The 16095-nt window shown below is 54.5% G+C and overlaps 2 protein-coding genes across 4 annotated transcripts in view; both read right to left on the bottom strand.

Moving 5' to 3' along the window:
* USP48 (ubiquitin specific peptidase 48) overlaps positions 1-13008 on the bottom strand; it is a 30461-nt gene extending 17453 nt beyond the window's left edge. Inside the window, exons 1-11 of one of the 3 annotated variants that reach the window (XM_075520582.1) lie at positions 12820-13008; positions 12035-12155; positions 11638-11794; positions 10506-10633; positions 9197-9321; positions 8508-8616; positions 7087-7220; positions 6778-6860; positions 6297-6476; positions 3828-3953; positions 1562-1711 (exon numbers count right to left, since the gene is read on the bottom strand). In XM_075520582.1, coding sequence (XP_075376697.1) covers positions 1562-1711; positions 3828-3953; positions 6297-6476; positions 6778-6860; positions 7087-7220; positions 8508-8616; positions 9197-9321; positions 10506-10633; positions 11638-11794; positions 12035-12155; positions 12820-12953 — 1447 coding nt within the window. In that variant the 5' untranslated portion in view covers positions 12954-13008. The remainder of the gene's footprint in view (positions 1-1561; positions 1712-3827; positions 3954-6296; positions 6477-6777; positions 6861-7086; positions 7221-8507; positions 8617-9196; positions 9322-10505; positions 10634-11637; positions 11795-12034; positions 12156-12819) is intronic. The other 2 variants (XM_075520581.1, XM_075520580.1) reach the window with 2 other exon arrangements.
* A 1528-nt stretch (positions 13009-14536) lies between these two features.
* HSPG2 (heparan sulfate proteoglycan 2) overlaps positions 14537-16095 on the bottom strand; it is a 44151-nt gene continuing 42592 nt past the window's right edge. Inside the window, 5 exon segments of the mRNA XM_075520540.1 lie at positions 14537-14767; positions 15457-15560; positions 15630-15713; positions 15822-15892; positions 15997-16075. Coding sequence (XP_075376655.1) covers positions 14604-14767; positions 15457-15560; positions 15630-15713; positions 15822-15892; positions 15997-16075 — 502 coding nt within the window. The 3' untranslated portion in view covers positions 14537-14603.

Here is a 16095-nt window from a genome sequence, read left to right as displayed (position 1 = left end):
TTCAAACTCTCTGTCCCCTGCAGGATAAATCAGCAGTATTTTCGTCTTGCACAACGCCATCAGAGATACACAGCCATGACCTCCAGAGAATTGCAACGCTGTCAGAAATGGTTTGCTAGTTTGGGACGAAAGCTGCCTCCCCCAGAAAGTACATTTTTCTGGGGCAGGCTACAAAAAGCTGGCACAAAACGTGTCTACACAGCTGCAGAGAGAGTCCCGAGCTCCTGCGGGATCAGACCCAGAGCAGCTCTGAGAGAACACTGCCTCCAGCTGCGCTAGCAAGCTGCTGTGCCCGGGACGTGCCCAGCGGCAGGCAGAGGGTGCCCTCAGGGCAGTGCTTCAGGTCCTGCCATCTTCAAATGGGGGCAGAGGAGCTTTACCTGCACTTGTAAAAAACACCTTTTTGAGATTTATTCCTCTGTCGTGTTAGAAATGCCAAGAGCAATCTATTCTGTTTCTGCTAAGGGGGAGAGAAAACACACCGGAGTTGTGCTTGCTGCTCCTTTGTAATGGTGACTCACGGCAGATTCATACCTCCGCCACAACTTTGATTTAACGGTGACATTTTAACACCGCTCAGGCTTGCGGGGACTCGGCAAGATGAGCTGCGACACCCTCTCCTGTCCGTGAGTTAAGCGCCCATCGTCTGCAAACCCGGGTTCATAAATTGAAGAGGCAGACATTTATGGGAGCTGAGGAGTCTGCTGTTCGGCTACTTGAGGCGCGCTGCTGGTTCTGAGCGTTGAGCAATGAATATTAAAAGCTAAAAATCAAATTGTCTAAAACGCATTTGTGTAGCGTGTTAAAGTCTTTAATTACAAATGCCCTGGAGTTTTTAGGAGTAGCGCATAATGGAAAGAAATTCCCCACGCTGGATGGACAGAGCAAGTGCCCCTACACTTGTTTTGAGGGAGACAGGAGAGAAAAACAAGGGGGGGGAATAAAAATCCTTGTGTTCAGACATGCTAAGGTGACAAGACACAGGGAGTAGTAGGAAAGGATTAATCCCAGTCACTCATCAGACCGACTACGAAGCTTAGACATGGGGCTTCGAAGCACTGGCAGGGATGAATCAAATAATTTTCTGCTGGAGGCCAGGCATTCTTGTACCCTGTTACCTGCCGGTTAATTCGGATCAACAGCTCCCAAACTTGATGGGAGCTGGCAATTTGAGACCGGCCAGTTATTCTGCCTCGATGTTACTAACCGCTAACGAGATGAGCTGCTCACCGGGCAGAAGAAAACAGTCACGATGCATGGAAGCACACAGGAGACTGACTGATGGGGAAGGAGCAAGAGGGAATTAGCGACGCCAGAGGCCATTAGAATGAGCAAAAAAAGGAGAAAAATAGGTTAAGGCAGAAAAACAAGAGAAGGAAAGCAAATCCTAAGCACGCACACAAGCAACAACAAACAGATAGCTCTCCTCTTCTGAGCGGGCTGCAGCTAATGCCTTCCAGCGAAGCGTTCAGGCCACAGAAGCGAGTTGTGAGTCAGTTACAAAACATTACTAATCTTAACAATGGTCTACTACAAAATACTACCACAATATCTTACAGACCAGCTTCAGCGGGTAACCTTTTGTAGAGCTCCTTCACCTCTTCGTGCTTGATTTTGCCTCTGGCCACGCTCTGTTTGCGCATCTCGGCCATTTCGTTGCACCACTCCTCAAACTTGCAGTTATCGCGCTCTACCAGCTCCTGCAGAAAAGCTGTTGGGAAAGAAGAAAAAGCACTCATTTCAAGGAAAAATGCCAATTACATTAATTATCCCTGCGATCGGTTATCTGGGGATAACAAGCAAGCCTAAAAATTCCCCCACGCAGCTACCGACATACAAGGTCTTTCCGAAAGCCAAGCGCACGGACGTTGCTCTCTCCAATATTTGTGGTTGTAGATGATTAAATGCAACTATCCTGCGCAATACAACGGCGCTCAAGAAAATAATTTACTCGGGGTTGGTTGCTGCGTTAAGAGAAATCCTCTGCTTGCTAACAAGCCTACGCCGAGCGCTGGCAGTCGTGCGAAGTGCAACGGGGTTTGGTGAGAGGCTGCAGAGCGGGAGCACGGCAGGACGCTTTGCTGCCTGCTTCAATCCCTCCCTGCTATTCCTCTCGCTCCAGCCATTTCTCTGCCTCCCACTGAGAGCAGCTCCTCTGTGCTGCCAAGGACCCATTGTTCCCAGGGCAGAAGCAAGAGCTTCTCACCCTTCTGATACACCTGAAGCCCGTCCTGACTTGCAGCCCCATGGGTACGCGTGATCTCAGTGAGAGGTGTCAAGCGCATTGCAAACCCAAGGGCAAAAAGCCCTCAGGAGATGGGAGACAAGCCGGGGCAGATCCTGGTGTCGAGAGAAAGGTGAGAGAAATGGGAATTTTTGCTGTCGCAGATGGAAAAACCCCAAACAAACCAAACCTCAGCAGGGGAAAAAAAGAAAAAAAAAAAAAAAAAAAAAGATAAAACACTTCCCTCGCAGGGCTGGTATAAGAAAGGGGGAAAGCACTGCTTATCTGAAGCCTTTTCCTATTTAGCGGTATTTTGAAGAGCTAAAATATTTCCAGAAAGGTTAACGCTTCTGCGGCCAGAGAGCACAATATCCATCTTGGGAGAATACACGGTATTAAAAAACAACCAGCTTGACCCCCTTGAGGTCAGAGCCAAGTTACGTCTCTCCGCTGTCCCAGAAAAGCCGCTTTTAACAGCATCAAAGCAAAATGCCTCAAATTTACAGTTGCATGAAACCTCCCCGCAACCGCACGGCTCGACTGCTGCCCTTCGCTCCCTGTTCCCTGGCAGGCTTCCACATGAAACAAAGGCAACCGCGGGGCTGCGCAGGAATTTGGAGCTGGGTGGAGAGGCTTTTGCCGAGTTATTGTTTTGGGCAGAGGGGTAGGAGGAAAGGGAGCGCAAGAGCGCTCAGGAAACAGACTGAAAATACAGATCTGAGGCAGGAATTAGCACTAATTCCCAAAGCTGTGTGGCTCAGAGGGTGGGTTTTAGTGGTGGGGGGCTGGAAAAGGTTTGGTGCTGTTATTAGGGGGGAAAAAAGCTGTACGGTTTACCCCCCTCCACATCCAGATAACCTGAACAAACAGCAAGAGGTCCAAAGGGGACATGCCACCTCCGCTGTCCCTGCTTCACAGAAGAGGGAAGAAGGTGGAACACACCTCCATCCCCGTCAGCACCAGGGGCCTAATTAATATTTCTAATCGAGTAGCATGCAAACGCGAAGCATCATTAAATCCACAGGCCAAACCTACAGGGATTTCTGCCACCCCCAGTAATTCTAAAGCAAGACACGAACACGCTCATACAAAACTCCTGTTAAGGGCTTGCATCCTCTTATTTTCACGCTGTTTATTCTCAATATGGCAAAGATTAAGCGCTCGCAGAAGAAACCTGACATCTGTCAGGATTATTCACCTCCAGCACAGTACATGCACTGGCAATGACATTTAACCACGCTGTTCTCCTTCGCCTTCAGGAACCTGAGCGGTTCCTGTGGGATCCCGGCTGCGAATCCCAGTGCTCCCGCTGCCGCACGTGACTCCCAGCGGGACGATCTCCTCCTAACCCCTTCCCATCTCGTCTCACTGGTTAAGATAGCGAGGTCTGAGCGGGAACAGCGGTGGGATCACCGGGCCAATATTATTTAAGTGCTAGGAAAGCCCAAGGGTTTCACCGGTCATGACACCGAGTTGCATACAGCACCTTTGGGGGCTCATGGACAGTGGTCACAGAAGGGGCTTCGAGCAAAACCCCTCTCCTGGCCCACCTGGAGCATCACAAGACGAGATGCGGAGGCCAGGAGAGTTAAAGCTCACTTACCTGGTACTTCGACTGTCAGAGATTTCTCCCGGGTTTGCAGCCTGTACACCAGCATGTAAGCATTGCGCGAGCAGTGAGTCCCTTTCCCACACTTAGGTTTGCGAGTCTGGGATTTAGAAGGTTCCGCTGCGGTACAGAAGGCAAAACATAATAAACACACAAGCTCGCTTACTGATTCTCCATTAATGGGACGAGTTTGCCACCTAGCCGGCTTCCCTCTCCCCACTGTGCTCTGCCAGGCCTCTTTTTGCCAAGTGCTGGGCTTGGCACGAGCCAAAATTGTATCCCAAAGCAAGAGCCAAAATTGTATCCCAAAGCAAGACCCAAATCCCTCCAGCACTTCTGGAGGCAGGGTAATTCAAAGGGACTAAAATTAGGAGCCTGCTCTGAACCGCCCTCTACAAGAGCCTTTCTTCTCTCCCCAATTAAACCTCACCGAGCCAAAAGCAGCTCTTGCAAAAACATACTTTCTCCCCTCTGCCTCTCGTTGTGGCGACCTGACACCAAAGAACAGAGTCAAATCCTCAGGGAAGAAAATCTTATTTACAGGTGATTGTGTATGTGAAAAAACACATGCCCTTCTGTTGGGCAACAAAGCTTTTAGGGAGCGAACAGCCACGGAAACGGTCATTTCAGAGCAAGTGGTGGCGCAACGTAAACTCATGTTGCGAGAGTTGCCGTTTTCAGATAGACTGCCAGGGAAGGAAAAAAACATTTACCTACTACAGCTTCAAAAATCAAGCATTTTTTAAAATTTAAACAAAATAAAGAACAATATTGAAATATTAAGAAAAGTGTCTGTCCCAAATTCTGGAAAAATTCATGTGCCTCTCCCACCACACCATCCAGGGGACTTCCTAGATGCTTTTTATTTACATTTTCTCCAAATATTTTCTAAATTGTTCCCATCTGCATGGCCAGGCTGCAGGACTCTCCCCACAGCAGACCCCTGCTTTATGTTACTGACCTTCTCCTGCTGTTGCATGCATTTGTAACAAAGAGTCAACTCAGTTTTGCTTGGAGTAGGCAAACAACATCAGCGCTTGATAAAAATATTAAGGCTCCCAGCCTACAGAGGCTTCTAAACACGCTTTACTTATATTCTTCAAGCAGCTTTGTATTTCAGCAAGAATACTTACTTGCAGTTAAGCATAAACCTTTACAAGATCAAGGTCACAATGGTTTATTTGCATCTTATTTTGCTACGCTGGGTAACTCAGAAGGTTAAAAAGAAAGGCCGAGAAGCTCTTATTTCCTTTCGGGGCTTATTTTTCTATCTCACACCACTAGATGTCTAGCCAGCTTCACGGTTTCGTTGCAAGCAAGCAGTAGTCAAACGTTAGCAGGATGACAAAGCTGCTCCGGTGGCAGCCAGCGTTTATGTACGTTGTGATGAAGTGCAAGAAGGTGTTTACTAGCAAGAGAGCTGAAAATAAAGCGGCATCATGCAGATGCATGCACAGAAGGAAATGGGTGAGGGAGGCTAATGCCCCACGCCTGCTCGAGGGCGTGCTCAGGCTGACGTGGCTTTACAACAAACTAAGGGAGCAAATACACCTGAGAGCGTCTTTTCATTAAGCTGTTATTTAAGGATGCTTTAAAGAAAGGCAACATTTCATAAAGTCCAGTTGCAGCAAAGCACTGGTCCTGGTGGGCCGGTGTTTCTGGGAATGGATTGCTTGCATTATAAGTGAAATTTCTGGCATAAACTTCCCTGTTTCCTGATACTGCAAAGCATCCTGCGCTAAGGAACACTGAGCAACAGCAAATCCGAGCACTCAAAACACCAATTTAATGCTGAACCACTCCTATATATCGGCTGCAGACTGAGAAACCCACAGGTCCAGCCTCAGCCCAAGCTCTCCAAGAAATCAAGACCTGCCCAGGGAACATGGTTATCTGGGTCAGCACCGGGACACGGGCACAAGATGAGCCAACAACGGTAGAACAGAAGAGCGCAGAGGAGAAGTAAAAAGCGTAAAGTAAAAAGGCAGTTTTGGCTTCCAAGCCATTATTTGGATCAAGATTTTTTACGGAGACTCTTTACTGCCTCCAAGTACAACACCTCAGTGGAAATAAAAACATAACGTGTTAAGGAAACTGAAAGTAATCCTGTTATCTGTTCCTAAGCCTCCTTTTGCACACCAGCCAAGGAAGCGGCAACTTGCCTGTTTCATCCCGATAGGCAACTGCTGCCTGAGTTATCAGTGTCTTATCTGCCATGCGGCAGGCAAGATAAATACTAGAGGAACTGATCGCAAGGTGTGCGTAAACACTCACACGGGGCTGAAACGAAGAAAATCTGGCTGCAATTAACAGAATTGCCGTTTTGCACATTACTCCTAAGACGTGACAGCACGCATAGGAGCATTTTTGTTTTAAAAGTAGCAGGGCGTCCACATATTCAGCCTCCGTGTTTTTGGTGAAAAGAGTTATTTTAAAAGGGCACTCACAACTTAAAGGTTTTACCTAGATCTTCCTCAATCCCCAACTGCAGCTTCTTCCCCTCCATCTTTTCTATGTCTTCGTCGTTAAACTTGTACCACTCGCCCGTCTGCGGATCCTTCACGTGGGCAATGTAGTGCCCGGAGTACGCGCTCACGCCTCGGTGTATGAGGACGGCACTCAGTTCGTACACGTAGACGCCATCTGGAAGGAAAGCAGCAGTTATACAGCGCTCTGGATGAAACAGCACAGATCTTTTCTTTCCTAGCGCTTAATGTTTTTGCAAGGCAGCAGACAAAGACTGCACTTGAACTCGCATCTCTCCAAGACCTCGCTAAGTAGGTTGTGGCTTCCACAACCCACTTAGCGAGGTAGTCATTTGAAATGAGGGCTTCAAACAACTCTTGACATAGTTTTCCATCAAAAAGAGGATTCAGAGGAGATCTCCTCTCGTCTGCCAAAGGGCGGTGGGTAAAGTTAACAAGACACAGTGCACAAAACTCACTTTTTTGTTCCATAAAAGGCTCCATGTCAAGCAGCTCAGAGAAGCCGATGTAGGTGTTCAGCTTTTTCTTATGGCCAGTTTGTCTGTGCGGAGGCAAAGCTTCAGTTCAGGGGACAGCGATAACAGTTCACATCTCAAAATAACTCCCCTTGAAACCCACCGAGCATCCCCAGAGAAGCTCACGCACGCACTCAATCCTCAATCTCCCAAATCAATGCAGAAAGAGCAGAGCAGATGACTATCCAAAGAGCTTCCACGCAACGCAGGGCGCTCCCGCTTTTACAGCACACTCTCCAGCGAGAGGCTTACCTGTCAAACACAAAACGCATCAGCTGCAGGTTGAGCGTGCAGGGAAGACTCAGCAGCCTGATCTTCCTCGTGGCGTTCTGCTTACTCTGACAAGTTTCGCAAAAATAACGATTGTCCCCTTCTAATTTTTCTTCCTGAGCGGGGAGGGGAGGCAGAAAGAAAGGTCTTGAGAACAGGTTACCACTGAAAAGTCAACCAGTCCAAGCTCCTCAACAGCTAGAGACTGAAAAGCACGGAAGTTATTTTAACCATTTAAGTCTCTACCCAGCTGCGTTCCAAAATAATCTCTTGGTTAAAAAATGCACGCTAACAAATGCGCTTTACAGCATGGCCGTAGTAGGCTGCTCTCGCTTTAAGGAAAGTTTTAGACCGAATCAAGCCCTGTTCTCAGGTCACTTACAAGACTGTCAGGTTTGCTCTCCACTTGACTGAGTTGGTTTATACTGAGGGCTATGGAAAAAGAAAATAATTAAATCACCCTTTTACAAGCTCACATGGCCCAAGTTAATGTAAAGCCACATTTCAGCCTGGAAACTACAATCCCCTTGTGCTCAGCCACACAAACATCGCCGCATAAGAGTCATTGTCTACGCCTAAGTAGATCCAGAGGCAGGATTACGCCAGAGGAGAACTCCAACTGCCCTAAACAAGGTCACCGGGTTGTTTCATTCGAAGGAGGAGCAGACAAACTTGAAGTTCACCATTTCAGGATTTTACTGCGCGTACACAAACCAGTCTTTTTTCATAGCAGACCTTCCGCAAGCAGAGCAACCGGTTTGCTGAGCGCATCGGTGAAGCTGCTGCCCAACAGCCAGGCAGCTCAGGTACAGAGTCACATTTCAGGTTAGCTCTGTCCTAAATATTTTTAGTTGAATCCACACCTCGAACCTTTAACATGCTGGATCTTAACTTAAGATCTAGGCAAATTTTCAAGTCGAATTAAGAGCACTTGCAGCTGTTCCTGCAGCTATTCCCGGCCCTCCCTAGTATTTTTGAGAGCACATTTTAGAGCGGGGAATGTCTCCTGTTGCTATGCAGATGAGCACCGATACAGAAAACACCAAAAGCAGCCATTCTCCCGGTGCTGTCCATGACAAAGCACGTGGGGACTTTTTGTCAGACTTTGGGGACTTTTCCCCAACTTTGTTGGGAAAGTATTTTAACTAAATATGCAGCTTTCAAGTGCTTTTTGAAGCCATAACATGTGCATCTGATACGCTCTGGTCCAGAGCCACTCTTTGCTTGCATGACTCAATCCTCGTTTTCTGCGTCCGCAGAAAAAAGCATTTGCTTTTGGATGCATCTCACCGAGACAACTCGGTCGCTTCGCTCTGATACCGACCTCAAAGGCTGTTAATTGAAGGAAGGAATTAAAACACCTTGCTAAGAATAGCAGGACTCAAAAACCAATGAGCTCATACCTTAAGAAATTCCGTTATACAGTCTGTCAACTGCTTGTGCCCTTGGATGTTTAACTCCAGCTCGTAAAATTTAGACACAAGTTTGGACTCCCTGCCACACTGGTTGCAGCTAGGATTAAAAAAAAAGACAAAAAACACATGAGGACAGTTCACCGGTCCATGTGTCTGAACTCCCCAGCCACTAGTAAACTACTCCTTGAGCTCTAAAACCAGGAGAAAAAGTTATTTAAGTCAGAATTAACGTGGTTCACGCCTCTACACCACGAACACTCTGCAAAAAGGTGGTAACAGGGTAACAGTAGCTACCAGGAAAACCAAGAGCACTTGCTTACAACACGCATACACCATTTTATATCATTTTTGAGGGGAAATCCACAGCTCAGAGAACGCAGGAATGAAAATACGACACTCGAGTACTCTCTTTTCTGGCTGCAGGACTTTACGTTCCATTAACTCACTTGCAGGCTTAATTAGTAAGTTTTCATTAAGGGATTAAAAGCAGCTGGAGAACTGCAACAACACCGCGCGCACAGAATCAGGAAACCTAAAAGCTAAAAAACTCTTACAAAATGTTTCGGCAGAAGCTTACCTGCCTGCTCCGGCTGTTAGGAGGGATCTTTCCCCCCTCAACTCCTTCTAAAACGTTTAAATATTTACAGAAAGGTTCTTCCCGAAGACCAAATACTTACACCGTGACATAGGCGTACTCTCCACAGAACTGCTTTTGCACTATGTTTCGAACATCTGGGTTTTTTTGTTTGGATAAAGTATCTTCCAGCAGTGACATGAACAGCTTTGAAAACTCCTGGGCATCCTAGGAGAGAAAGCCAAGTCCGTTAACAATACACCACAGCACAAAGCCCAATCACAACCTTGTCGCTAATTTACTGCAAATTACCCGGAGCCCTGCACACAGGCTGCACAGAGGCTCCGGCGTGCACTGAATAGAAAAAAGACCAGTCGGGAGAACTAAAGAAAAAGAGGAATTTGCCTAAAAGGAGCGTGAGGCCCCCAGCGTGAGACCACGGCATGAGTTAACCTGGCTCCCGGCCAGCCGCGCCGGGTGGTTTGACTTCTGCCCTGCTCCTCGCAGGGCTCTGGAAGAAAAAAAAAAAGCTCCCACAGAGCTTTCTATCCCGTTAATGCTCGTCTTTCAAAGCTCAGCATGCAATTCAAGCTGTTCCTGCTTGCGTTATAGGTGAGAAGAAAAATAGAAACACCCCAAGAATGAGAAGCTGCCCTGTGAATTCGTCCCCTCCTGCAAGGATCGAGACCTTCCCCACACTCATCTCGGGGCCTTCCTCTCCCACCCTGGCTCTCCTTTGCTCTCCCCTTCCGAAAATAAACGGGCTTTGGCCTCTCCCAGCTGTCCCTTAGTATCACCGGTCGGCAGCGACCACTTCCTTCCCCTCCCGCATCCTCCCGAGGAAACGCATGCCGGCGATTGGGCTCTTCTGCCAACAATCTCCCTCTTGCTCCTCAAAGTGTATTTTCAAGCCGTGCCCTTCTCCTGAGCCCTCTTCAGCTTCGGAGAGAGCCCCACAGGACCCGTCCGTGGCGCTTGCCCCTCTCTAACGGTGCTTTCTCTGCCCCGCACGCTCGTGTTGGACCTTGGCTGGCTCTCGGTGACCTGACCAAATGTCTTCTCGCCCTGCGAGGGCTCTTCAACCCCCGCTGAACTACCCACCGCCAAGCATTTCCCTGCCCTGGGAGGAGCAGCCTAAAGCACCTGCGAAAGGACCCTCATGGCAGCTTCGGCTCCCACCCGGCACGGTGCCGGCGTCTATCAGGCGCTAACAACACTCCCCGTCCCCATCCCATCGCTCCCTGGGCTCCTCCTGATCTCCCACGCGAGGGGAAGGGCCCTGAGCACCACTTCTCCCTTTGTGTTGGTAGCGAGCTGTACATCCTGGCTCAGAGGTGCTAAAATAACATAAAAGGGCAGTTTCACGCTGCTTTAGAGAAGGTAATTACCCAAGGGGAACGCCTCAAACCTACCTGCTGCTGTCCCGTGTCCAAGCCCAGCGCTTTGACGAACCCAGAGGGATCAATGTATCGCCTTTTGCTGTTCTGCAGCAAGGCGAACAAGTACTGGAGGTGTTCACAAATGGTCTGAGGCTCATAGTCTGTTAAAAACAACAAGTTGCACAAGTTACAGCAAGTACTTCAAGGCAAGAGATAATTATTCCAAGTAATTTGCTTGTTCTTTCTTTGTACAGGTAAATTTAATGATTAGAAATGATATGTTTTTTAAAAGCTGTTTTAAATTATCATGAGAATCACAGAATCGTATAGGTTGGAAAAGACCTTTAAGATCATCGAGTCCAACCGTATATATTTAAGATCACTGAGTCCAACCGAGTCCAACCGAGTCCAACCATATAAGATCATTGAGTCCAACCGTTCGACTCCAATCGAGTCGAACCGAAGCGGTTCATGCCAGTGATGACAGCGCAGGCCAAATATCATAGGCTCATAGAATCATTTAGGTTGGAAAAGACCCTTAAGATCATCGAGTCCAACCATAAACACCCCGCAGCGCCTAGCACGAGCTGTGAGTGAACAGTTCAAGCAGCATGCGCCGACTACCCTGTAGCAACAGCTTCTTTTTTACCCTAAACGGTAAGACATCGTTTAAAAACACCGTAAAAAGCAGAACAGAAGAAATCAGGCAGCTGCCCTGCACCTATAGCACCACACCATACGTAAAGGTACGTCACCCGAGACCGTTGCGTCCACTGCGCGGGCAATTGGGAGCCTCATTCATACCAGGGACCTAAATTTTCGCCCTCCCGTGGGATGAGTGCGGCTCCACGGTAGCGCAGATCAGCCCCAACCCATGCGCTTCCACCCCCAGAACCATCGTGAAGCTGGGAACCAGCCTGGGAAGCAGCCCGGCAAGAAAAAAACCCAAATCGGATTTTTCAACCAGATCAAATCACTCCAATTTAAGAAATAACTCGGGTAAAGGATGGTTTGTTCCTCAAAGCCGGGTGATGGACTCAAAAAGAGCTGAGCGGAGATCGGACAAGTGGTTGTAGCTTCACCCATCAATTCTCCCGATAAACGTTATCCCAAAGACTAACGCCAGCGTGTAAAATTTTAGGAGAAAATGAGCAAAACCACTCACCTTTGTCTTTCGGGACACCCTCTCCGGCCGCATACTCGCTGCAGGTGCTGGGACACAAGTAGAGGGCTTGTCGGAGCTCCAAGTTAAGAAACCACATCTGCAAGAAAGTGTTCACGTAGCACGTGGCGCCGAGGTTCGTTAAGCCCACGAACGCGTTCTGGCGTAAGAGAGAAAGCAACAGTCGTCACTCGCCGCTGCGGAGGAGCAAGCAGAAATCCAGCAGTTGGGGCAGCCGCTTTACGGCTGTTTGTTGGGAAAAGGCCACTCTGGCATCGTACAAACAGCCGCGTCCCAAACTCCCCGGATACCCGAGGTGTCACCTCCCCTCGTCCCCATCTTCCCCTGGGGATTGGGAAGGGCAGGGGATGCTTTTTTTTGGGGGGGGAAGGGGGGCTACCTTCTTGCGGCGCTCGCAGTTGGGGTCGTCGATGTTGTGGAAGCTGTTCTCGTCTATCTCGCCCAGCCAGACGTGCTCCCCGATGCCCACCAGGCAGTTGGGGTTCCCCCGGCAGTTCCTCCTGTAGAACCACCACCCGTCCCAACTGTCACCCTCGCAGAAGGGATGCTGTTGTCCCTTGGGGAGGGGTGACCGTTGGGGATGAGGACAACAAGGGGGACCCCATAATGGTAAACACAGTGAACGGGGTGGGACAGGGGTGTCCCACACCCCTCAAAAACGGTGGTTAGAGGAGAACAAGGAGATCCCAAGGGATGGAGAACTAGAGGGAGGAAAAAAGGGGGGGGCCCAGGGAAGAGTACAGGACCCGGGGAAGTCCCCTGTACCTGGGGAGCCGGGCAGGGAGAGGGGCCCCCCACAACCCCGGGGGGGTCTCCTATATCTGGGGAGCCGGGCAGGGAGAGGGGCCCCCCACAACTCCGGGGAATGGGGGTCCCAAAGAAGGGAATGGGGGGGGTCCCCATCGACCCTGAGGGACCCAGAAAGCGCAGGGTGCTTCCCCAAACTCAGGGGAGGAAGGAGGAACGCGAGGTCTCCCCCCAGCCCGGGGGGGGGAGGGGCGAGGGCCCCAGAGAAGGGACCGGGGGAGCCCCCAGACCCCAAACACGAGGTGGGGGGGGGGGAGGTTCGGGGTACGGGGACCCGAGGGACCAGGGTACGGGGCGGGGAGGAGGCAGGGGGCCGCCCCGGGCGGGGAGAGGGCGCGGGGGGGGGCCCGGCCGTACCGGCAGGCGCCGCGCTGGCAGGGCTCCAGCCCGACGCGGTAGGCCGCTTCGATGTGCTCCTGCGCCACCGCCTCGGGCGGCACCGTCTCGGTCCAGCGCCACGCCGCCTTCTCCAGCTGCAGCCGCGGCGCCATGGCCGCCGCCCCCCCCCCTCCGGCCCGGGCCTGCCCCGGCCCCGGCCCCGGCCCCGGCCCGGTCCCGCCCGGCCCCTCCCGCTGCCGCCGCCGCCGCCGCCGTCAGGGCCGGTGACGCCACGCGCGCGACGCGCCGAGGGGCGCGAGGCGCTGACGGTAACGGGCTGCGACACGCGACGCGCCTGGGGGCGGGGCCTGCGCTCTCCGCGGGGGGCGGCTCCTCCCGCCCGGAACCGGCAGCGGAGCCCGGGGGGGTGGGGTGGGGTGGGTGTGTGTCTGTCTGTCTGTCTGTGTGTGTGTGTGTCTGTGTGTGTGTCTGTCTGTCTGTGTGTGTGTGTGTCTGTGTGTGTCTCTGTCTCTGTGTGTGTCTGTGTGTCTGTGTGTGTGTGTGTGTGTGTGTGTGTGTGTGTGTCTGTCTGTGTCTGTGTGTCTGTCTGTGTGTGTGTGTGTCTGTCTGTGTCTGTGTGTCTGTCTGTCTGTGCGCACGGCCCCAGCGCCTGGGTCCTGGGCCCTCCCCCCCCCCCGCCCCGTCCCTGCCCTACCCCGTACCCCCATCCCCTCCCGCCCGGACTCTCAGACCATTCCCCCCATAACCCCCAGCCCCCCCATCCTCACCCTATACCGTACCCCATACCGTACCCGCTCTATACCATACCCCCTGGACCGCCCCAGCCCCCCCCATACCATACCCCCCCCTCCCCCCCCATACCATACCCCCCACCCCCTCCCCCCCATACCCCCACCTCCCCCACACCGTACCCCCCCCATACCCCCCCTGCACCCCAATACCACAACCCTTCCCCACCGCACCCCCCTGGGTCCCCACACCCCAGGCCCCCCGCACCCCACCCCCACAGCACCCAGACCCCCCGCATCCCCCCACCCCCGCCATAGCACCCACACCCCTCGCCCCCCACCCCGCCCCCCCATAGCACCCAGACCCCCCGCCCCCCACCCCGCCCCCCCAGCACCCAGACCCCGCATCCCCCCACCCCCCCTACAGCACCCAGACCCCCCACACCTCACCCCCCACCCCACCCGCCCATAGCACCCAGACCCCCCGCACCCCCCCACCCCACCCCCAGCACCCAGACCCCCCGCATCCCCCCACCCCCGCCATAGCACCCACACCCCTCGCCCCCCACCCCGCCCCCCCATAGCACCCAGACCCCCCGCCCCCCACCCCGCCCCCCCAGCACCCAGACCCCGCATCCCCCCACCCCCCCCACAGCACCCAGACCCCCCACACCTCACCCCCCACCCCACCCGCCCATAGCACCCAGACCCCCCGCACCCCCCCCGCCCCCCCAGCACCCAGGCCCCCGGCGCAGCCCCCCGACACGGCAGCCGCGCTGTTCTCTCTCCTTTAATTGCTGTCCCCGCGGGGGCCCCGCCAGCGCCCCGATTGTCCCTCGCGCCCCCACCCCGCCGCCACCCCGGGGGACACCCGGGCGGCCCGGCCGCCCCGGCACAGCTCCGGGGGGCCGGTGGGGGGGACTGTAAACATTGTTGGGGGTCCCGGCCCCCCCCCCCCCCCCCCCCCGGAGTCACCCCGGGGCAGCGAAGCACCGTTTCCTCCTGGCTTATTTTTTTTGGAAAAGAATAAAATTGGCCAAATTTCCCCCCCCAAATATATTTGGGGGGGGGGGGTTAGGAGGGGCAGGGGGGGGCGGGGGAGCCCCCCACCGCGCCGTGCCGCAGGTCGATGGGGTGCCGGGGGGCCCCGGCGGGCGCCAGCGCCAGCCCCCGCAGGCACCCGGTGATGCCGGAGGTGAACTTCCCGGCCGTCAGGCTGCGGGGGTCCGGGGCACCGCCTGCGGGGGACGCGGGGGTCGCTCGGTGTCCCCTGCTGTGTGTCCTGTGTCCCCTGCTGTGTCCGCCCCACGTCCCAGCGGGTGCCCCCTTCTCATATCCCGTCCCCCGTCCCGTCCAGTGTCCACCCCACGGCCGTCCTGCGCCCTGGCCCCTGGCCCCTCACCTGTCCCCGTCCCGTGTCCGTCCCGTGTCCATCCCGTGTTCTCTCCCGTGTCCCACCCCTCCTTATCATGTCCCAGCCCATGTCCCCTCCCCTGTCCTGGGTCCCATCCCAAGCCCCATCCTGTAACCCCTCCCGTCACCCGTCCCATGTCCCATCCTGTGCCCTGCCCCATGTCCCGTGTCCCAGCCCCTGTCCCAGCCCGTGTCCAGCCCGTTTCTGCCCCTGTCCCAGCCCGTGTCCCGTCCCACACCCCGCCCCATGCCCACCCTCTGTCCCAGCCCATGTCCATGCTGCGTCCCGTCCCGTGTCCCACCCCGTGTCCCCTCCCCATGTCCCGTCCCGTGTCCCATCCCCTGTGCAAGCCCTGTCCCATCCCGTGTCCCATCCCGTGTGGCATCTCACGTCCATCCCGCTTCCCGTCCCACGTCCACCCTGCGGCCCAGCCCGTGTCCATCCCGCGTCCCGTCCCACGTCCACCCCACGTCTCACCCCGTGCCCCCCCACGTCCCCCGGCTGCCACCGTACCCACGTAGACGCTGCCCTGGGTGTTGGCCATGACGTTGGCTCCCGGCGACTCCCCGCTCACCGGCTCCTCCCCGTCCACTTGCAGCCGCCCGCGCCGGCCCTCCCTGCACAGCACCCGTCAGCACCCGCACCCCGACCCCCCCACCCCGGCCCCCACCCTGACCCCCGCCCACCTCGTCACCGTCACCCGGTGCCACTCGCCATCGTTGATGGGGTCTTCGGAGACGATGGTGGCCTCGCCGCTGCCCAGCTGGTAGCTGCAGGGGTGATGCGGGCTCAGCACAGGGGGCACCCTTGGGTGACAGGGAGCACCCTTGGGTGGCACGGGGCACCCTGGGGTGACGCCGGGTCCCCCCCCCCCTCACCTGAACACCAGGTGCCCGTCCTTCAAGCCGAGGCCAACGAAGTCTTTGGCTTTGCCACCCTCGCCGGGCTCCTGCGGGCGCAGCGGGGCGATGAGCGGGGTGGGGGGCACCCTGACCCCCGCCCTAAGGGGGCTCAGCGCCCCGGTCCCCTCCCCGGCGGTGCCCCCCCGCTCACCGCCCCGTGCCACAGCAGCAGCCCGTCGGCGCTGCCCGTCCGCAGCTCCAGCTCGATGGTCTCGGGCGCCTCGGGTGGGCTGCAAGGAGAGGGGAGGGT

The sequence above is a fragment of the Mycteria americana genome, chromosome 18 (assembly GCF_035582795.1).
Source record: "Mycteria americana isolate JAX WOST 10 ecotype Jacksonville Zoo and Gardens chromosome 18, USCA_MyAme_1.0, whole genome shotgun sequence".
Taxonomy (NCBI): domain Eukaryota; kingdom Metazoa; phylum Chordata; class Aves; order Ciconiiformes; family Ciconiidae; genus Mycteria; species Mycteria americana.
The sequence above is the reverse complement of the archived record's forward strand: the minus strand, read 5'-3'. Positions and strand labels throughout refer to the sequence as shown.